The sequence below is a fragment of the Pinus tabuliformis genome, chromosome X, assembly GCF_031772625.1.
Source record: "Pinus tabuliformis cultivar Carrire ecotype Pingquan chromosome X, CPIR1, whole genome shotgun sequence".
Taxonomy (NCBI): Eukaryota; Viridiplantae; Streptophyta; class Pinopsida; order Pinales; family Pinaceae; genus Pinus; species Pinus tabuliformis.
The window spans coordinates 102,542,185-102,565,461 of NC_142308.1; the positions used below are offsets into that span (position 1 = coordinate 102,542,185).

The 23,277-nt window shown below is 40.8% G+C and overlaps 1 protein-coding gene across 1 annotated transcript in view; it reads right to left on the minus strand.

The window, feature by feature from the left end:
• The window catches only part of LOC149138615 (transcription factor MYB123-like), a 90,471-nt gene extending 68,019 nt beyond the window's left edge, over window positions 1-22,452 (minus strand). Inside the window, exons 1-2 of the mRNA XM_089450415.1 lie at window positions 22,320-22,452; window positions 21,520-21,649 (exon numbers count right to left, since the gene is read on the minus strand). Coding sequence (XP_089306541.1) covers window positions 21,520-21,649; window positions 22,320-22,452 — 263 coding nt within the window. The remainder of the gene's footprint in view (window positions 1-21,519; window positions 21,650-22,319) is intronic.
• Window positions 22,453-23,277: the final 825 nt, after the last annotated feature.

A 23,277-nucleotide genomic window follows, 5' to 3' on the forward strand; every position in this document is an offset into this window, starting at 1 on the left:
TAGTCTCTTTTATTTCTTCACCCAAATTTTTCATACAATTAACAATCTCGTCTACCCGAAGAAAATAATTTGCCACACTTTCATCATTATACATCTTGAGAGTCTCATATTGAATCCTGAGAGTTTGAAGTTTAGCTTCCTTTACCTGTTCATCTCCTTCATAGCTAGTGATCATTTTGTCCCATATCTCTTTTGCTGATTTGAAGTGCATGACCTTCATGAATTCTGTTTGGGATATACTTCCTAATAGAGTACTGACTGCTTTTGCATTTGTTTCATATGTCTTTTTCTCAGCTGGATCTGTAGGAGTAGCTGAAGGAAAAGCATAGCCTGTTTCTACAATGTTCCAAACTTCTGTACCAAGAGATTGAAGATATGCAGTAACTCTTACCTTCCAATAATTGAAATTTGTTCCATCAAAAACCGGTGGCCTGATTGATGCTTCTTTCTCGTAGTTGCTCATGATGAATGATCTACCTTCAAGCGATCAAGCTTCCCTGAAGGACCTGCTCTGATACCAATTGTTGGAAATAATACTGAGAGGGGGGGTGAATCAGTATTATCAGATCAATCAAACCTTTTCAATGCTCAGAAACATATACGCTACTTCAGTTAAGTAAAACAGCGTGTACACGCTACTGTGACTAAATAAAACAGCGTATAAGCAGAAAACTCATAACTTAGTTAGCTTATTCTTCAGTTAAGTTCATCAGGACATTATTCAACACATTAACAGTAAGCAGATGCAGTATAACAGAACGGATCAAAAGCCACACACATGAACACCAAGATATAAGGTGGAAACCCAATGTGGGTGAAAACCACCTGCTGCAAGTTATCTCTATCTTTCTTTAAGAAACTTCAGTTTACAATCTTTTGTACTGGTGCAGCCTTATACCAGTACGCAGGCTACAACCTGCAGAAGGCTACAACCTTCTCTCGTTCTCCAAACTTCCTTGGAAGGGAGCTCCAACCCCCTTTGTTCTTGTACTAGCCAAGATACTAGTACGTAGGTGCTGACCTACAATCTTCTTTTCTTCAGGTATCACCTTTCATACATTTTCAGACTTGAATATTCCTGAAGCACAACATTACAATCTGAAGACCACAATTCATTCAATTTCCACAACAGATCATTGAAGCATAAAACAACCAAACTCTGAATCACTGAACCACTGAACCCTGTCAATCACCAGTTACCAGAACACAGAGCAGACTACAGAACTCTGCAATAACTGTCAGACCCCACTGTAAACCCAAAAACAAGCTTCAAAAGATATACGCTACTTCAAGGAGCCAAACCCGCGTATACACGCTCTTTTACCGAAGCCAACCTGCGTACAGATCTAAAAATAAACTTTCTCAATTTGCAGCTGTACCAGACATTAGTTAGACCCAGAACATAGCATTGCGACAATATGTAGATCTAGAAATAAGCATAATCAACCATATCATGATAGTGCATTTCAAACCATTAGATCCCGATCTATCCTTAGATCTAGTCTTCCATCAACCAATGTGATCTCTCCTTGGCTTAGATCAAGCAACCCAGCACCTGCAAATCAGATCTCTTTCACTCTTAGATATTCAAGCCCTTGTCGGAAGATGATTTTGCCTAATGATCTTCTTCTCCTTATATAGTCTTAGGCCTAGCTCAATACCAAGAGCCAAAACCATAGTAACACAATACCATCAACTTCAAAACTAGGGATCGACACGCCCGTTGAGACACAATGGTCCGAAATCATAGGCACAACTTCCAAGGACTAACCACCATGGACCAAAGGAACCTTTCCACATACACGCGCTTTTTATGAATCGAACTAGCGTGTACACGCGACTTGGGCTTAACGAAACGGCGTGTATGAGCTTCCTTGGCATGCTGTACTGAGATTTGTCTTCTGATTAAGATGCCATCACTTGTACCAACCTCTGAGCACCTGTACCATCCTCTGAGTGAGTTGCCATCAAGGAAAACACTTGAATCATAATGCCAACAAGTTTTCCATCCGGGAAAAGCATAAGGGAAAATGCACCCTTAGAGATTGTCCACTCAGATTTATGTGGATCGATGCAAACTCCATCACTTGCAGGCAACCACTACATACTAACATTTATTGATGATTTTACTTGAAAAACTTGGGTTTATTTCCTGAAGAACAAAAGTGAAGTGTTTGAAAGATTCTGCAATTTCAAAGCACTTGTAGAAAACCAAAGTGGGCTGCATATCAAAGTTCTGAGAACTGATAGAGGAGGTGAGTATATCTCCAAAGAATTTCTACGTTTTTGTAGAGAAAATGGAATTCATAAGCAATTTACAGCTAGGTACACCCCGCAGCAAAATGGAGTTGCCAAAAGGAAGAATAGGACAATCATGGACATGGCGAGGAGTATGTTAAAGGCAAAGCATTTGCCAAATGATTATTGGGCTGAAGCTGTACATTGTGTAGTGCATATTTTCAATAGATGCCCTACAAAAGCAGTCATGAACAGAGTGCCGAAAGAAGCATGGAGTGGGACAAAGCAAGGAGTCACCCACATGAAAGTTTTTGGATGTGTGGCTTATACACACATTCCAGATCAGCTAAGGAAGAAGTTGGACAGCAAAGGGGAGAAATGTATTTTCATTGGATATAATGAGGAATCCAAAGCTTACAGGTTGTATAACACATCCACCAAGAAGCTCATTGTGAGTAAAGATGTTCAGTTCATTGAGGAGGAAGCTTGGGATGGAAGCATAGAGAAAACAGTGAATGTTAAAAGCTCTTTGTCACATGATGAACATGATAAGGAGATGGCTGAAATACATCCCCAAACAGCAGCACCAACACAAGGACAGCAAGGGACACCTTTGAGGAGAAATGAAAGTGCTTCTCCAAGCACACCACAAGCAGGAAATTCAAGTGCTTCTTCAAGCACTTGTACACCAAATGAAAGAGATAAGAAGTTTAGAAATTTAAGTGATATTTATGAACAAGAGGCAACAAATGAAGGTATGAATTCTTTGTTTGCATTATATTGTCATGTTGATGACCCTGTTCATTTCGAAGAAGCAATTAAGGATAAGAAATGGATAGAAGCCATGGATGAGGAAATCAATGCCATAGAAAGAAACAAGACATCGGATTTAGTTGAACTACCAAAAGGAGAGGAAGTCATTGGAGTTAAATGGGTCTACAAGACCAAGAGTAATGCTGAAGGCAAAATAGAAAGACACAATGCAATACTTGTTGTCAAAGGATATAAGCAGCAGTATGGGAGAGACTATGAGGAAACATTTAAATCGACTGCAAGAATGGAAACTGTGAGAGTAGTGTTGTCCATAGTGTTGTGGGGGAAAATGCCTATGCAGGACGATCCTATCCACCTAAGGTGTGACAGTGCCTTAGCAACAAACAGAAACAACTATTCTAGTATTCTTCCTTTATGAATTAAGAATGAAGAGAGATGGATGGACTAACCGGTGTCTTCCGTTTGTCCCTTGATCCGGTTTCCCTTCTCTTTGAGAGTTCCCAACTACTTGCCTTCTCGCTTGCCCAGCTTCAACAGGTTCCTGCAAGATCACAAGAAGAGAACACTACACAAAGACATAGATTCATATTCATAACTAGTTCAGGATTAGAAATAAACTAAATATACTAATGCAATCATACATCAAAGATACATCAGTATATAGGAGAAACCAAGATAGCTTTATTGATGAATAACAATGTTCAGGAGGAGATACAACCAAGAGAGTTCCAATCTAGCATCTACCTCCCAGTGAATGAAATCCTTTCTTCACCTCCCTTCAAAGCATTAAGCACCCAATGATTCCAATCTCAAACCAACAGCAATTCTTTGCAATAACAAAATTCCAGCCCCCTGGACCTCATGGAGGAGAGATCCATATATAGATGTTTGGAGAGAGGATGAGTCAGCTTGAGATCTGACTAGTGTCCTCTCCCTCTGTCAGTTCTTGCTTCCACTTGGAGACTAAGAGCCTCTTACTCATCACTAGTCGAATTCATTGAGGCAAGTGTCATTGGAGAAGATTCTGGAAGCTTCCAGGGTCTTTCCACCTCGTTGAATGAACTTGCCATTTGTCATTTCCCGCTCAGCGCACCCTGGTAGTGCTTCTACCTGCGTTGCAGTGCACCTAGCCAGTGTAATCTCTGCATTTCAGCGCAGACAACTAGTGGAGCCTCTGAATTGATCCTGAATTGACTGTTTATGAGTGGTTTTTGGTGGAGAACTTCTGTGAATTGCTGTGGTTTGTTAGCCTTGTTCCTCTAGGGGTAGGAACAACATGTTTAGGGACTTTGGATCCCTTGGATTATGGACATTTCATGCTTATAGATGTAAGGCACAAAAATGTCTATAACAGTTGCCCCCTAAGGTATGAGGCCGTTTATCGGGTGAAATGCTTTATTAGGAGGATCCGAAGTTCTTTCAATGCTGGGAGGAGACCTGTAATACAATACAATACAATACATTATTTTCATACTTTTTTCACGATCTAGCTGAGGCGGGCATTCCCATGCTCAGCTTTATAAATTCATTTTCATGTACATATAATAGACAATCGTTTGATGATAGACTGATGATTCTGATAGAGCCATCATCCTTTTGGAAGGATGATTATCTGTGCTGTAAAGCTGTACATTTCTATGTCTTTATTTTCTGAATATATATCGCAGCCCGGATGGATGAAACTAGATCCGGGGTCTTCAATCTCGTCCGATCTTCACTCTAAGTACAAGTCGATCCATGTGAGAATTGCTCTGAAGTCGAACATGGAAAGACATCGCTTGATTACCAGTCAATGATGTAAACTGTTAACAAGCGCGAGAGGAATCACCGATAATGAAGATGACCCTCAAGGTACTGCAGTACAATTCACGTGGTGTGAATAGAGGACTTGGCGTCGAACACCACGAAAAATCTTTTGGTCGAAGGTCATTGATGTGTACCTGTCGCCGGAAGTGAGAAACTTTCCATTGAGGCATGCAAGCTTCAAAGTACTGAAGGGGGTGTTCCTAGATCAACTTCTTGGATAATGAGCTGATGTCGACAAGAAGTGATCCGTCAAAGGAGGGCCTTAATGAATCCCACATCAATGACACGGAACGGAGCTAATGATTTTGATGGAGGTGAAAACGATCTGATGACATATGATTCAGTGTGGCGGTCATGAAAGAGTATAATGTATGATAGTGGATGGGACATAGGTGACTTCTCTGAACGACTTCTCTTGAACATATGGCGACACTTATGCGATGGATCGGTAGCATTACCCCAAATATGGATGGTATGGCGAGACCATGGCGATGTGACCGGTGAATGAAACAACCCAACCCGATTGTGGTACGGAGGAAAAGTGTCATGTTCAAGAGCAACTTACTACCATCAAAGTTTTCTTGAGTTTCTCCCAATTTTTCCCTAGTCATTGCTGACCAGTACCTCTTTATTTTTGTCAAGCTTGAGGAGGATAACATATGCTTGTTCTATAACTTACCCTTCGGGAAAGCCCATCGCTATGTTTTAACGAGCCTAGCGATAGTGAAACTCGTTCTCGTCTAAAGACAAGTTTGTCGCTATTTCATGCATTTAACGAGTCTAACGACAAGGATAACTCGGTCCTTTTCATTTTTAGAGAGTCTGAAAAGGTACGTAAAGTCAACTCCGAAAGTCCTTTTTCGTCATCTAATCCCTTAAGTCCGAAAAAGTATAAAACAATACAAAAGGGATGAATTTTCGATATCTTTAACGAGCCGAATAAAACAAGCGCTCGATCTTTTTGTGCAATAATCCCTCAGGTCGAAAAATATTAAAATCTAGAGGAGGGATAGCTCTTCCGGTCACTTTATCGAGCTGGAAGGCCAAAACTCGGCAATCTTTTCATATTTCACGAGTCAGATGAAAAGAGCTTAAAGAAGACTCGTCTTTTGAGGAACGAGTGATATAAAGGTTAGCAGCTGATTCCAGGGAAGGATTGGAATTTCCAAATCACGGCAGTGTCACAAGGATGGCTAGTGAAATCACTCTTCGCAGCTATTCCTCAAAATGGGTAAACAATCATATGGAGGTGAATGATCGGCCAATGGAAAAGTGGAGGTGATGGGCAAACACGACCAAGGCTTTAATGGCTGATGATATTACATTCACTGTGGTCATTTACCGGAATAGTTCATTTTTTAACGAGCTTAAACGCGGGTGGAAACATTTTCTCCATCTTATGTTTATTTTTTAACGAGCATGAACTATGCGCTAAAACTGCTCGGATCTTGCGTTTATTTTTTAACGAGCATGAACTGTGTGCTAAAACTGCTCGATTTATGTTTAGTTTTTAACGAGCATGAACTATGTGCTAAAACTGCTCGATAACATGGTCTAATTTTGATTTTTTACCATAACTAGATTTTCCCTTTTCAAAGATAGTATTGTACCTTCAATTGCTGCATCAAACTAGTTAGAAATGAATAACATTTGCTTGAAAATGAGATTAAAACCCTAATATTTTGCTTTGAACTACGTAAAAAGCAATTAAAAAGTGTTTTTACCTCTCATTTTACCATTTCATTTGAACTTGGTTCGTTGGAGCTTTGGAGGTGCCTCTTCCCCCTTGATTTTCACCAGCTGATTTCGGGAGATTCTGTGGACGATTCTCGGCGCCGTCTGTACCAGGTAGGAGCTAAACCTAAGCTCTTTCATTTCATGGTTTCTTTTCTGCATTCTGTGCTTGTTTCCCTGTTTTTCTGAGCCCCTGGGGTTTGATGGGGTCGCTCTGCCATCAGTGCACCCAGTTCACTCAAAACCTGCATTGAATGTCAAGCTGTATGAAGGCAGTTTGACCTTCAACGCAGGTGGAACACTGGGCAGGTGCGCTGAGCGCAGAAAAAGAGTTTTGTTGCACAGTTTTTGATGAAATTTTTGCCAGTTTCTCATCAAATTCAGGATCTAACTCCTCTCATGTTTGTTTTTTCAGAGATATTGGAGCAAAATGACCCTTACATGGCGAGAATGAGAACATGAAGAAGAGGACATGATTTCCCTACATGATCCTGTCACGGTGAACGTGCTGCGGAACTGTGGCCTGCTGAAGTTCTTCTGTATCTCTAGCATGAGACAACAGATCTCCCTACTGCAGTATTTGCTCGACGCTTGGGATCCTATCAACCAAGTATTTCAGATTAGGGGCAAATCTATCCCCTTGACCGTAGTAGACATTTACTTCTTGACCGGCTTGTCGAGGCGGGGTGCCCCCATTTCTTTGTCAGGTTCGGCCTGAGGGAGTGACTCTGTGAGAGATTATGTTCGCCAGTATTGCAGGGAAGGATCTCAGCCGAGTAAAGACGGCAAGATCGTTATCCATGAGATTGCTGACAGGTCCCTCAGGTCTATCTTGTATACTATTGGTAGGATGGCCAGTAGCGCGTCTCTTCACGTAGCCAACAGATCCTATGTGCAGCATGCCTTGGAGTGCCTCCAACCGAAAATATTCAATTGGTGTGATGCAGTACTTCTTCAGATGAAAAGTCAGTTAACCAAGGTAAAGGACGGGAAGTTGAAGAACTTTGGGTTTGGTTCTATTTTGACCGCCTTTGCTTTGGAGAAGATACCACTGAGGCAGCCGCAGTATATTGCACTCGACTTGCCTTCTCCTACTGAGCCACGCATGCAGAGATGGGTTGATCACATGTCTAGGCATGTCGGTCAATCTCAGATTTCTTTCACTGATACCTTCTTCAGGTGGTTCGAGCGTTAGGAGATGGTCTATTCCGAGTATCCATATGTTGGCATGGACTTCCGGGGCGATCCGGATTTGGTACTGCTAGACGGCGAGCAGTGGGGCGCTATTGGTAAAATCTTCGACCATATCACTGTTTACTGTTTTTATTTATAATTTCCTTGTGCTTTATTCTATCAAGACTTTAATCAAACTCATGTGTGCATGCAGATGTTGGTCCTGTTCATCCAGCAGTTCGCCCGAGAGCGCCAGCCGCTGCCCCAGCAGGGGAGACTGCTGGGAGGGTTATTCTTCGTGACCTTGATGTGGCTGAGACCCTTACAGCTGTGCAGGAGCAGGTTGAGAGCCTTACTCTCGGCATTCCAGATGTGAGGATCGATGAGTTACCTTTACAGTTGCAGCGGCATACTACTGGTGTGCCTAGACGATGGACTCGTCTCTTACGCATGATCGCACAGGCCGTGACGTGCTATCATGAGCATCACTAGACTAGGGTGCCCCCTAGTATTTTTGAGTTTTTGGGTCATGTGACCGATTTTGTCTTGGTTACAGAACATTATATGTAAACCATAAACAACTTATATATATATATATATATTTTGATTTTCGGGGTTTTATTCTGGTTGAGTTATATGATCCATATGTACAACATTGATGATGTGTTTCTTTTTATAAATGTCGCAAATGTCTATCTAACACATAGTTTGCTAATGATTCAGTTAATGTGTTTAAGTTTCTGGAAATATGTTGGTATTGAATTAAATCAAATTGTCTTTCCAAAATCTTAACCCTTAGGAACATGCGATAAATAGCTGGGTTGCGGACGGAATATATACCATTGAGTTGTAGTATTACGAGTTGTGAGTCTAGCCTGACGATTAGTCGGCGTATACCATGGGTGATGGCATCAGAGAGTAGTTTTATCAACGCGCTATACTCAGCGATGTTATTCGTTGATTGCCCAATACATACACCTCTGAAACTTACTAACTCGCCGCTTGGATCAAAAATGGCCCAGGCTGCGAAGGACAGGTTCCGCGAACTACGACTCGCTCCGTCGGCATATCCAACACATGTCTCCAAAAGGTTTGACATCTGCAATAAATGTAAAAAGGTGGATTACTCGACCAAAACAAACACTTTAGCGAAAACAAAATACAACAAAAGCATACAGGTTACTATTTAAGCATAGTAACGCTTGAGGTACAACCCATTACAGGGTTGCGCCAGTGGAATTTCGTCATAATCCATTAACTCGTAGGCTCCTTTTGCTAACACTCGTTTAACAATATAGGGGCCCATCCATAAAGAATTAAATTTACCCGCTCCCAATTTATCGGATTCTTGGTCGTAAAGCAAGACCAAGTCACCTTCTGAGAAGACACGGGGTTTGACATTTTTGTCGAACTGCGCCTTGACTTGTTTCTTATGGGCTTCGTTAGCCAATGCAGCATCACGACGGGTTTCATCCAATTGGATTAATTCCAAGAAACGGGCCTCTTCTTCTGAAGTTCTGGGGAGGAGATCAATTGCGAGTTTAAGAGATGAGATTTCACACTAGACTGGCAAGACTGCTTCCAGGCCATACACCAGTTGGAAAGGTGTGAACCCGGTCGCATTCCTTACCGATGTTCGGTAGGCCCACAAGGCTGAGTACAGGATTAGGTGCCACCTTCTTTTGTGAACTCCGATCATCCTTTGCAACATACGCTTCAGGACTTTGTTGATCGCTTCAACCTGTCCGTTGGCTTGCGGATAATACGGGGTAGAGCTGTCGTGAGATAGCCCTAGTTTGGCAGCTAATTCGACCATCATGTGATTGCGAAAATGCGATCCATGATCTGTAACTATAGCCTGTGGTTTCACCAGTGTTATCTAATGTAGGCATTGCCTCGACCCATTTGGTAAAATAGTCAACGGCGACTATAATATACCCATGCCCCCCGGTCGAGGTGGGGTTACATGTCATGAAATTGATGCCCCATTTGGCGAAAGGCCCAACAGCAACTATTGGCTGTAAAGGTGCGGGTGGTCTTCTGGTTTTGCTATCAAAAATTTGACAAGCATGGCAACTTCTGACTGCGGTTATGCAATCTTTGAACATGGTTGGCCAGAAGTACCCTGCTCGTAAGATTTTTTGTGCTGTAGCATATCCAGATTGATGCCCCCCACACGCGCCTGAATGACACTCATTCAGGGCTTTTTCGGCCTCCTCATGGGTGAGGCACCTTCTCAGAACTGTATCGATACCACGATGGTAAAGTGTATCACCGATGATCATGTAGTCTTTTGCTTGGTATCGTATACGTTTCTGTTCTGAGTGAGAGGTGTTAGGCTTGAATTTTTGGGTTTGGAGATAAATTATTATATCTCCATACCACTCATTGCTTGTAGATATCAGAAACAAATTCTCGTCCACGATTGATTCTTCGGATGTTTCATCGTTGGACGACGATGGGAGATCGCACAATAATTCTGCGAAAACTAGAGCTTTCTTTGATTTGGATTTTACAAATTCCAGATCAAACTCTTGAAGGATTGCTATCCATTTTGAATATTTGCCCCCCAGTAACTGTCGCGACAATATATAAGTCATGGGGTTGCAATCTGACAGAATGGTAGTTTTCCGAAAGAGGACATAGTGTCGAAACCTTTGTATCGCTTGAACAGCTGCAAGCGCTAGTTTTTCAACCTAAGAATATTTACTTTCTGTATCATTTAAGTTTCTACTTAAATAATATATAGGGTGTTCGATTCCATCGACTTCTTGAACTAAAACCATCGCAATGGTCGTATCCGCTGTAGCCAGATACAGGTTAAAATCTTTTTGATAGTCCGGAGCATACATTAATGATGCTTTTACTAGAGAATCTTTCAGAGCGTCAAAGGAAGCTTACGCCACCTGATCCCAGACAAAAGGTACATCCTTTTTCAAAAGACGAGTATAACCTTTAGCAAGTTCTGCGTAATTTGGAATGAACCTCCTCAGAAAGTTTGCTTTCCCTTGGAGTTTCTGAATCTGAAGCAAATTTGAAGGCGGAGGCAAATTGATGATTGTTTGGACCTTACAAGGGTCGAGACGAATCCCATCCTTGGAGACTACAAAGCCGAGTAAACGACCAGAACTGACGCAAAATACACATTTGTGCGGATTGAGTCGTATCTTGTAGTTTCGGGAACGTAGAAATATCGCTCTTAAATGCTGCGGATGATCAGTCCGCTTTCGCAAATGAGCCAGAAGGTCGTCGAGGTATGGTTGAATGATGTTCTTGATGTCATGGAAGGCATAATTCATTGCCCTCTGAAACGTCGCCCCTGCGTTCTTTAAACCAAAGGGTAATTTCCGATAAGCGAATGTGCCCCACGGACAAATGAATGCAGTCTTTGACTGGTCCTGTGGGCGGATATTTATTTGATTATACCTGAAAAATCCATCCATGAATGAAAAGATTTCACATCCGGCGCATTCATCAATTATCTGGTCGATGAAGGGTGTAGGGTAGTTGTCTTTCGGACAAGCTTGGTTTACATCCCTATAATCAACACACACTCTAATTGTCCCTTGTTTCTTCATAACAGGGACAATATTCGATACCCAATCGGTTAGAGGAACCGGGTAGATGAAACCAGCATGGAGAAGTTTTTCAACTTCTGCCTTAATGGCAGCGGCTTTCTTGGGGTGCACCTGCCTGAGCCGTTGTCATACCGGTTTGACATCTGGATACATCTTAATTTCGTGTTCAACAATACTCGAGTCGATGCCTGGCATTTCATCATATGACCAAGCAAAGACATCTTTGAACTCACGAAAAAGAGCGTTATATATTTCCAGTTCTGAAGGAGAACAACCTTTGCCGACATAAATATTCTCTACAACATTTGTTTTAGTTGAGATATTTATGGCTATAGTCTCTTCAATATTGGATAAGTTTCGCTCGGAATCCACCGTATTTACAGTATTTGATAGGAATTCAAAGACTGAAGGGTGATAAAGGTCATCACGAGTATCTTCTTCATAATCTGGAAGAAGGGAACGATGGTGGCAATCATTCCATGGTGCCCCCTCAATCAACATTGAGTGTAGAATTCCTTCGTCGGTTCCATGCACTCTCGACCAAGGATCTAAGGGGGTACCATATTCTCTAGACCTATCTACCCAAACGCTGATGAGCGTTGATTTGGGTTCGCCTCCCAAGCTAGGAACATTGATTGCTACAATATCTCCGTTGGGCTTGGGGGTAAAACCATTGCATGATCCATGTCGATATCGTCTTCTGAGACCTTCGTGGAAAATATCAGAGTGCAGGCTCCTACCAACGCTACTTCCCCTATATAGATTGGAGGTGGAAGTGCGAAAGTTCCCATTAATGTGGGGTCTTTCAGTAGGCCTACTCCGATATTTTGAAGTGAATGGTTGCTGCCATGGATCATTGGAATGCTTCCCGTAACTTGAGAACCATTGGGGAGGAAGTTTTGCTGGTCGACGATTGTAATCCCTCCTTGGAAAGCGAATGCAATCTTTCTAAAATAGGTCGACACGACAGCTGCCATGGCATAGATCCATGGTCTTCCTAGTAGGATGTTGTAGTCAAGGTTCCCATCAATGACTTCGACATTTATTTCTACTGTTTTCCCTCCTAGTTCAATTTTCAAGTTATTTAGGATACCATACGGGGTATATGTCCTTCCGTCGAATGCTTTTAATGTTGTCGAGGATCGCGACAAGGTTGGAGATCCTAAAGCTTTCCAGCAACTCATCGACATAATACATGTGGATGCCCCCTCATCAATAATTGTTCTGTGAATAGTTTTGTTGAGGGCTTTCACTTGGATAAGGAAAGCTAGTTGAGCTGGTAACTGAGGATCGTATCCTTTGTGGTCAAAGGATACAAGATTTGAATCCTTAGGATCAACCCCACCAATGGCTGATAACAAAGCCTGCCTTTGGGATGGGCAATTTTGTAATACTTCAAGAGTCGACATAGCGGATGGCGATTGGGCCAAATCTTCCACTATGTTGTAATGCTGCACTGCTCTAGCACAAGGATTAAATGTCGACTTGTGTACTACTCCCTTTGGCGGTTTTATTGTTAATTCAGGAATGATGGGTGGTACAACTTCTGTCGAAGTTGTTGTCGAACTGCTTGGTTGATCTTTTTCCTTGCCGTTCGACAGCTGCAGATTCTCGTAATCTTTGTTCCTTGTCGAGATCAAAGCATCATTTTGTTGCTTGGAAATTGACAACATAAGCACTTGTGACGGGGAAGCATTTCCACTATCAACCAGATTTCGACCTGGATTTGGAAACGGATCAGTTAACACTGCTGAGGTTTTCGAACTCTTAAAGAATTTCTTTAACTCAGCTTTGTAAGGACACTCCCTTGTCCAATGATCCTCATCGCATATACTGCATGGATATTTCCTATTTCCAAGAGGGTTTGAAGAAGGTTCTCCAGATGATGGCTCATCCTGTTTCTTCTTCTTCCCTTTGTTTTGTTTCTTCTTGCTTCCTGGTTGTTTGGTTTCTTTGCCTTTATCTGCTGATACGACATTTACTTCCGAAGCAAGAATCTTGTCTTTTGCATTTTGATTTGAAACCTTACGGGCTTTCTTGGACGTAGCCTTTGTCGATTTCGTGTTTGTCGTGCCAATCACGCCATCACCGGCATGAGAGTCATTGTTTGATTTAGGAGGAGGAGGAATTGAAAATTCCGGTCTAGGGGCGTCAGGTGTTTTGTCATAGAGCGTGCCAGACTGAGTATAGACCAAGTCTAGATATTGCGCACGAGCGATAACTTGCTCTTCTGTTACGACTCCCCCCTTTGCCACATCTTCCGTTATTGCAGGAAGTAACAACTTGATAAACCATTCAGCTAATAGTTGATCGGGAACGTACGTTTTTACCATCCTACGACGACGCCGCCACTCATGTATATGATCAGATATGTGAGTGGCCGTCGTCTGTTTGAAGTTGGTTAAGATTTCTGTTCCCATTTCATACCTTATCGGTAATTGAAAATGGGTTAAGAATGTCGTGGCTAAGGTGCTGAAATTGTCGAACGAAGCTCTAGGCAATTCAATATACCATTTTGCCGCTGGACCTGTTAACGTCCTCTTAAAAAGGAGAAGCCTTATCGAATCATCGTTCACGGTGTTTGATGAACACCATAGATGAAATGTCATCACGTGATTCGACGGGTCCTCACCTGAATTTCCATTAAATTTAGGAATGTCTGAAGGAAATTTGTGAGGAATCGCTGGCCACCAAGGGGCGTAAGCAATTGGATCGTTCGTTAACCGGTGTAAATCGGGTAACTCTAAAGTTGCCACGAATGGTAACTGTTGATTCAGGTTAGGTGAAGCATACCCAGGATACGATGGGATTGCCTGAGCAGTTGGCCTTTGCATACCAGCATAATGTAATTGATGTTGGTATGACTGATATGGTTGGTGGACATGACCACCGTAAAGTGGTTGATTTTGACCGTTTTGAATGTACGGTTGTCCACTGTTCGCAAAGATCTGCTGCTCAGAACCTTGGTATACTTGTTGGAATTGTGGTTGTTGGTATTGCACCAACCATGGTTGCGAAGCCATGTTCTGTTGCGCTATACTAACCGTTGGACCAAGGTGTGGGGTAATTGTACCCGTTTGGACCTGTGTCGCCCCACCAGTAGGCGATTGTGGTTGAGTCACAGGGTCAAGGGGCTGTTGCATTACAACCTGAGAAATCTGAGGTTGACATACAACAGGAAACGTTTGAACTTGCGACACTGTCACAATAGCCGGTGTGGTCGGGATGTTCGACATAGGTACACATTGTTGCATAGAATACACAACCCTTGGTTGTTGAGGTAGCATAGGTACCCAACCACTTGATGTAACTCCAGTATAACCTGAATACTGTTGTGAACTCCCGTATGGATATCCTCCCGGAGGGGGTAATGAAAGGGCATACTGCCCCCCATACGGTGGCAATCCAGAACTCAAGGGGATTGTTTGTCCTTGGGGACTGGATTGCCCAAATTGACCTCCAAATGGATCAATCTGGTGAGTCTCAACATAAGAGTTGCCGGATATTATTCCGGAGGAACAAACTGGAACAGACCACACTGTCGAAATAGTCCCTGGGTGGACTCCTTCTAGCGGTTGTGAGCTAGTCGGGGCAGATGGTATGCCGACAAACATTGTCGGAGTGACGGCAGGGAGTTCTGCTGTCGCTGTGTCATTCGACACAGTCCTAGATGTTGATGGTTGTTCAAACATTTTGAGTCTATCCAAGAGATTACCTAGCGATTCTACAGGAACTTCCACTGGTGGTAGACTAACTTCTGATGTTGAAGGAAATAGAGTGACCCCGACTCCAAAATGTGTTGGAGTACTTGCTTGCGGATCTTCTACAATGTCCTCTATCGCAATCAAACCAGGTGGAAGGGGAAGACCGTCAGGTCCGTAAAATATTTCTGGTGCCGAAGAAGGGGTTAAATCAACAACGACAAATGTTTGAAGAACAAGACTCTCTGAACCGGTTACAGATGGAACTGGTTCAGTAACACAAGTGTTTGTTCTCAGACTAGGATCAGTATCACTGTCCCTCTGTGGCTGTTGAACTTCTTCTGTAGAGGCAGGGTTTCCAGAAATGTTTGGAGTAACCGGAATCTCAGATGTTGTTGGAACACTTGTTCTAACTTTGATAGGAGATTTCGAACCGGTTAAACGAGTTCGCTTTGTCCGTACTATTTTCGATTCCGGAGACAAAGACGGTTGACTCGTAAGCCTCCGCGAACGACGGGGTTTCAATTGACTTTCTTCCACGATTGCGGATTACTCGATCAACCAAAATACAAAAGGGGAAAATGTGTTTCCGAATTAAATGAATTTTTTAGACGCTTTAGACACAACTTGCTTTTTCAGTTTTAAAGAGTCGAGAAAAAGCTAAAGATGACTCTAGTCTCCTTCGATGTTTTAACGAGCCCGAAGTGACAAATGCTCAGATGGACTTTTTCCGTTATAGAGTCTGAAAAAGGCCAAAAGGAACTGCTCGAGAGTTCTAGGTAGAGGGTGTGCCAAACTTTTCGCAAAACTGCAGAATACTTTTTAAGGTACGAGCGGTCAATCTTCCTGAATGCTTTGTTCAGTGCATTGCGATCAGTAGGGCGGCCGACACGACTTCCTAAGGATAAAGGTTCTATGCCTATAGGGGTCTCCCAATATATACTCGACGGTACGTGGGAGCACAATCCATACTGGTGCTATCGTCCCTCAGGAGGAATCACCCACCATCAGCGAGATCGACAGTCACCAAGCTTTACGACGTCGGAACACGTCTCTAGCCTAGACCTCTATGTTGTGCATTAAGTTACAAAGCGTTGTTAAGTTCATTCAATTTATTTTAGGTTGATATTTCTTAGAAGTTTGCCTTTTTGGATCACCACCAGATGTATGATACAATTCCTAAATGCAGTCTAAAGATGATAAGCAAGCTTTTTATATCTTTTCAACAATGAAAATCCTAGCTACAAAGGGAAAAGAAAGACACCATCTTTTCTCAAAGAGCAATCAGCACACTCTAAATGCACTTTTCCTAAATCAAGCATGCAAACTATCAAGATGCAAATGCATAATGTAGGTGTTTGTTTTCTGCTCTCTTAATATTGATGCCTAAAAAGAAAGCCTTTTGTACAACTTTGAATTTGCTTTTAAATGACAAATACAAACAAGTTTATTTTTTCGAAATCAGAAAGGGTACAAGAGAATACAACACTTTACGACTTTCGAAATGAACACTTGTTTCGACACTTAAAAGAGACAAACTCAAACCAAAAGCCAATGAACTCTCTCCTAAGATCAAAATCAACAGATCTGAATCAAGGGCTACAGGTCGACTATTTCACTCTTGCAAAGGAAAACTGTAAATGACGCCACAAACACATAAAAACACTCACAGTCTTTTTGTACAAAAGGAGGCGGAATTAAAGCAGAGAAAAGGAGTTTCAGATAGGTACACTGACTGATAACAGGCTGCAAAAAACAGAGATAAAACTGAGCTAAAAGAAACAGAGAACCACAGCTGCACAAGGCAAAGACTTATCAACGCACTCCCAACACAGAGGTTTTGACATTCAGCGCAGGTAGCCTTCACGGGACCTGCGTTGAAATGCAGAACCTCTTCACAGAGTCTGCACTGAAGCAAAAACGAGAGCTGTTTCTGGGTTCTGGGTTACGGTTTGCAGTTAAATCAACAGTTTTTGGCCGGATCAAAGCTATCAATTAGGTACAATCAAAGGGATGATTTGAAGGAGGGCTAAGATCTATCACAAAGAATCATCAAATCATTTGTGAGTCCATTGTTCAGATCATAGATAAATCTAGTGATTGGATCAAAGCAGCAGTTGTCTACTTTGCATCTGAGAATAGCAGATGCAGTTCGATTGCTGCTCTTGAGTCTATGAAACAAACAATGATAGAGACACAAAATAAAATGATTAAACTTCCTCCCCAGTGGAGTCGCCAATTTGTTGTGGGGAAAAATGCCTATGCAGGACAATCCTATCCACCTAAGGTGTGACAGTGCCTTAGCAACAAGCAGAAATAGTTATTCTAGTATTCTTCCTTTATGAATTAAGAATGAAGAGAGATGGATGGACTAACCGGTGTCTTCCGTTTGTCCCTCGATCCGATTTCCCTTCTCTTTGAGAGTTCCCAGCTACTTGCCTTCTCGCTCGCCCAGCTTCAACAGGTTCCTGCAAGATCACAAGAAGAGAACACTACACAAAGACATAGATTCATATTCATAACTAGTTCAGGATTAGAAATAAACTAAATATACTAATGCAATCATACATCAAAGATACATCAGTATATAGGAGAAACCAAGATAGCTTTATTGATGAATAACAAGGTTTAGGAGGAGATACAACCAAGAGAGTTCTAATCCAGCATCTACCTCCCAGCGAATGAAATCCTTTCTTCACCTCCCTTAAAAACATTAAGCACCCAATGATTCCAATCTCAAACCAACAACAATTCTTTGCAATAACAAAATTCCAGCCTCCTGGATCTCACGGAGGAGAGATCCATATATAGATGTTTGGAGAGAGGATGAGTCAGCTTGAGATCTGACTAGTGTCCTCTCCCTCTGTCAGTTCTTGCTTCCATTTGGAGACTAAGAGCCTCTTACTCATCACTAGTCGAATTCATTGAGGCAAGTGTCATTGGAGAAGATTCTGGAAGCTTCCAGGGTCTTTCCACCTCGTTGAATGAACTTGCCATTTTTCATTTCCCGCTCAGCGCACCCTGGTAGTGCTTCTACCTGCGTTGCAGTGCACCTAGCCAGTGTAATCTCTGCATTTCAGCGCAGACAGCTAGTGGAGCCTCTGAATTGATCTTGAATTGACTGTTTCTGAGTGGTTTTTGGTGGAGAACTTCTGTGAATTGCTGTGGTTTGTTAGCCTTGTTCCTCTAGGGGTAGGAAAAACATGTTTAGGGACTTTGGATCCCTTGGATTATGGACATTTCATGCTTATAGCTGTAAGGCACAAAAATGTCTATAACACATAGCAACTCAAAACAAGTGGAAAGTTTACCAAATGGACGTGAAGTCAACATTCCTAAATGGAGTGTTAATGGAAGAGGTTTACATTGAACAACCTCTAGGCTATGAAAAGAAAGACCAAGAGCACAAAGTGTGCAGATTGAAAAAAACTCTTTTTGGGCTGAAGCAAGCGCCAAGAGCATGGTACAACAGGATAGATTCCTATCTACTGGAAAATGGATTTGAAAAGTGTGAGGGAGAACCCACCCTCTACATCAAAGAAAAGGATGGTAAATTACTAATTTTTGTGTTATATGTTGATGATGTTATTTTCACAAGTAATGATGAATACCTTATTGAAAATTTCAAAAGAGTCATGAAAGAAGAATTTGAAATGACTGACATGGGTTTGTTGAGATACTTCTTAGGAATAGAAGTAGAACACAATGGAAATGGGATTTTTATCTCACAGGCGAAATATGTTAATGAAGTGTTGGAAAGATTCAATATGCAGGAGAGCAAAGCAGCAATTACTGCCACAGTGATGGGATTAAAACTCAGTAGAGAGGACAACAGCAAGGATTTTGAGCCTAGTTTGTACAAGAGCATAGTTGGCAGCCTCATGTATTTGACTGCAACTAGGCCGGATATAATGCACGCTGTTAGTTTAATTTCCAGATTCATGGAGAGGTGAAAAGAAGCACATTGGCAGGCAGCAAAAAGAATTCTGAGGTATGTTAAAGGTACTAAAAGGTTTGGCATTTTATATACTACTTCAGAATGTTCAGATTTAATTGGATACACTAATAGCGATTGGGCTGGAAGTGTAGATGGTCGGAAAAGCACATCCGGTTATGTTTTTCACATGGATTCAGGAGCTATTTCATTGGCTTCTAAAAAACAGCCTATTGTAGCATTGTCTACAGCAGAAGCAGAATATGTGGCAGCTACAGCAGTAGCATGTCAAGCAGTTTGGATGAGAAGGATGTTAAGGAGCTTGTGCCAAGAGCAAGTAAAAGGAACTGTGATTTTTTGTGACAATAGCTCAACTATTGCGTTATCCAAGAATTCGGTGTTTCATAAGAGAACAAAACACATTGACACAAAGTTTCATTACATCAGAGAATTGGTAAACAGTGGAGAAATTGTCTTAGAACATTGCAGAACTCAGGAGTAGGTTGCAAACATTCTAACCAAACCATTGGGACAGAAAAGTTTTGAATTTTTAAGGAAATGTTTGGGTGTGACTGATAATTTAACAGTTGAAATTAAAGGGGAGTGTTGAAATTGTAATTTCAACTGCCGCTACAGTTGAACAGTGCCGCGCATTTAATTCTGGAAACCAGGCAGACTTCCTCGCACTGTCTTTACGGATCAGCGGCATTTTTCGAGGGGGCAGCGATCACAATCATCGGTTGCCACGTGCACACAATATTTTTTGGAAAAACCACTTCCCCGGCAGGTAAAGTTCGGAAAGATGGGACCTCTGGGGGATTGCCGTCAACCGTCCGATCGATGTGGGCCAGATCAATGGTTATGGTAGCATTTTGAAAGTCCGTGTGATAATCGCAGACAACCATCATCTACGGTTAAAACAAAAATTAATTCCCCATGCTGAAGTAATAAATAAATGTACTGTGGTACAGTAAATGTTGGTAAAGTTTTAATTTTATTAGTTTTAAAATTCACGAGTGTAAGTTTTTGTTTTCCGGGACAAGTAAAATGTATGGTGATGTTTTTGGTTTTGTGTTTGTATATGCAATGTAATGAAACGCACAGCAGTGCGAAGAAAAGAAAAAGGGAACGGGGAAGCGTAGAATCAAAATTTTTGTGTGGAGAATATGTGAAATGTAATGCGCAGCAGCGCGGATGTAAAAAGTGAGAGAAAAATTACACAGCAGTGTTGAATTTTTTTCTTGTAATACAGAGCAGTGTATGTATTGAAAATTTTTACACACAACAGTGTAAAAATTTGCAGCTGAGACAGAGTAATTTTGTTTTAGCTGCATCTGAAGCAGACTTTGTGAAAGCCCTCTGTTGGAGGAAGAACTTATGTAACAGTTGGTTTTATTAATGAATGAAAAGTTTTTTTTGGTGTGTGGAAAAACTCTGTTCTTCTTCAGCAAACTATTTTAAGCTTCCGTGTGTTAAGATCCTGTGTTAAAACAGAGCATCATTCTCTGTTCATTTTTGTTCTGGAATTATCAGAAATTCCCATCACTTTTGAGGTGAAACTTTTATTTGTGTTATTTAAACTTGTTTTTTGACTGTATATATGGATTCAATGCCCTGAAAAACCTCTAAGTCACTTCGATTATGCAGGAATTACCTATCAAACTTGTGATTTCTCTAAAAGCTTTCCAGCTTTTAGAGAAATTAAACAGTATCTGATTTTTTGTGTGTGTTAGGTAATGTGAGTTCGGCGACACTTTGGTACCAATACAATGTGGAGTAATTAGGGTTAGCAGCTTTTCTATGGAATCTAAAATCTACATATAATTTTTTATATTTCTCTTTCAAAATATATGGTAATAAGGAATAGCATTTAGAGTTTGTCATTTTTTTACTTTATATTTTTTGTATTTGGTAATGTGAGTTTTGAGATAATATGGCATTTTTTATTTTATTTTAAGTAGTATATGATTATTTAAGTCATCATAATTATCTAGAAATTACACCCTATGTAATATGATTAGATTTTTACCCTCAAAATTTTCTCCTTATAATATTTTCACCATAAAATATCTTAACCTTAAACTTTTCCTTCCAAGATCTTAACCTTAAACTTTTTCTTCGAAATTAAATTAATATAAAAAAATTATATTAATTATAAATCGTTTTAAACTTATTTAAGAAAAAACTTTTTAACTTATACTTGAGGAAACTCACACCCTTTTTTCCCTGGACATCAGAAAAAAGCCCAAAACCAACGCAACATGAAGCGCAATCGAAAGTTTATCGACTGACCTTTACAAATAACAACAAATATATTTTATTTAAATTCTTTTTTAAATATATGAACTTTAATTTTTCATACGATATCATAAATCCTATAAAATCTCACTGAAATAAATTAAAAATATGAAGATCATCTGTATTCTATAAGCTATGATCATTTCAAACCATTGGTGCTTTCATAGAAATCGAAAATTCAAAACCTAATTTAGATGAAATCTTTTATCAAAATTGAAAATTGAAGGATACTTCATACATATCAGATTGTCAGTGAAAACACATTCAAAGATTTTGCACTCACCGATTGCCAAGAAGACGATGCATTCGGATTATAAGCTCCTCTTCCTCGCGCGAAATGTTTCCACCCTTGATATCGGGGCGAAGATGATTCATCCACCGTAATCTACAGCTCTTACCAGAGCGCTCCAGACCTGCAATTCACTTCTTCGCTATAAATTCAAATGACTTTGTGGTACATATGCATTAAACATGGGTTGTCCATGTTTTGAATTTTTTGAGAGAATTTGGAGAATTTTTAGTTAAATCTTGATTTTTATGGTTAAAAATTAGTTTTTTGCTATATATAAATTTAATATTATAAAAACACTTCCAACATTTAGATTGTGAAAAAATCACAACTAAAATTTGCAATTCCAAAAAATTCTACACTAATTATATTGAAAAACCTTCCCAAACTTATAACAAATACACTGCTTAAACAGGACTGTTTGTATGCCAACCAGTATCTCTAATAACCATAGATTCATATTTTTACCCAAAACCTATGGTGATACAACACTCTCCACGCTCAAGTTATTAGAGAAATTTCACCATGCCTCTATTTGTCGAACACCCCGCTTCTCTAACTACAACAATGCATCTAATTTACTATGGTCTTCAATAAATTTGAACACTATGTCTGGTACGACAAACCTGGATTTAAAAAAATGTTACATCGACTAGAAACATTCAACGTGAAGAATACTCAGGGTTAATATATGGGTTTGTACTAATGGAATAATCTCGCATATTGCTACATCGACTCCCCTAAAACCCAAAATTGCAAAGCAGACAATCAGTTGATCAAGAGTATTTGATTACCTGCGCTCTTGGGAAGAGAATTCCAACGATCTGCGCCATGGGCGTTTATATAGTCGATTAAAACAGAATCCTCCTGCATTGTCCAAGCCCCGCGGTGAGGGCGTTCCCTATAACACACAGGAGCCCTTCCCATCTTATCACAGCTCAGATTCCTATAAACTGTCGATGACTCAGACTCAGCCAAACAAATCTCAGTTGCATGCTTCAGTCTTCAGTACTTGTATTTTCATACATTATTGCAAATATAATCGGTTCAGATCTTGTTCGGTGAGGACATTTATGTTTGGTCCTAGACAACTCTATTTCCGTGTCAGAAGGGGAGCTTGGGATACGACCAATCTGGGTTCTGGCCCAATCAATCCTTATGCCACCTTTCATTCTCAATAATTTAAATGAACTTGTCGCAGTCGAGTTGGTATATGATACTATATATGAGCTTTTTGCAATGAGAGCACACAACACGTGGGCAGCCTGGTGCAATTTTCATTGGTGAGCCAGAGACGTAAAACTTTGGATTCGACCAAAAATTACTGGCCACTTGTCAACGGCGAGGATGGACGCAATTTGTAATTTGGCCCATTATAATTTGTATTTTGAATAAAATAAGATACCCAAAATTTTAACAGAAATTACATCCTTAAATTCACACAAATAATGGAAATTGGGAGTTGAACTAATAGATTATGTAATTTCTAACACTCTAGGATTGCCAAATTCTACAATAAATCACTGAACAATGAATATGAATGTTTAATTAGTGTATAAGGTGTAGAATAGTTGGACATGGATTCAGATACCTGGGTTTCTCATTAAAGGCTAAAGGACATTCTATCAGGGATTGGCAATGGCTTCTGGACAGGTTCTACAAGAAGATTGCTCGATGGGAATACAAATTCTTTTCAATTGCCGGCAGACTTATATTAGTACAGTCAGTCCTCTGCCAACTGTCAGTCTACTG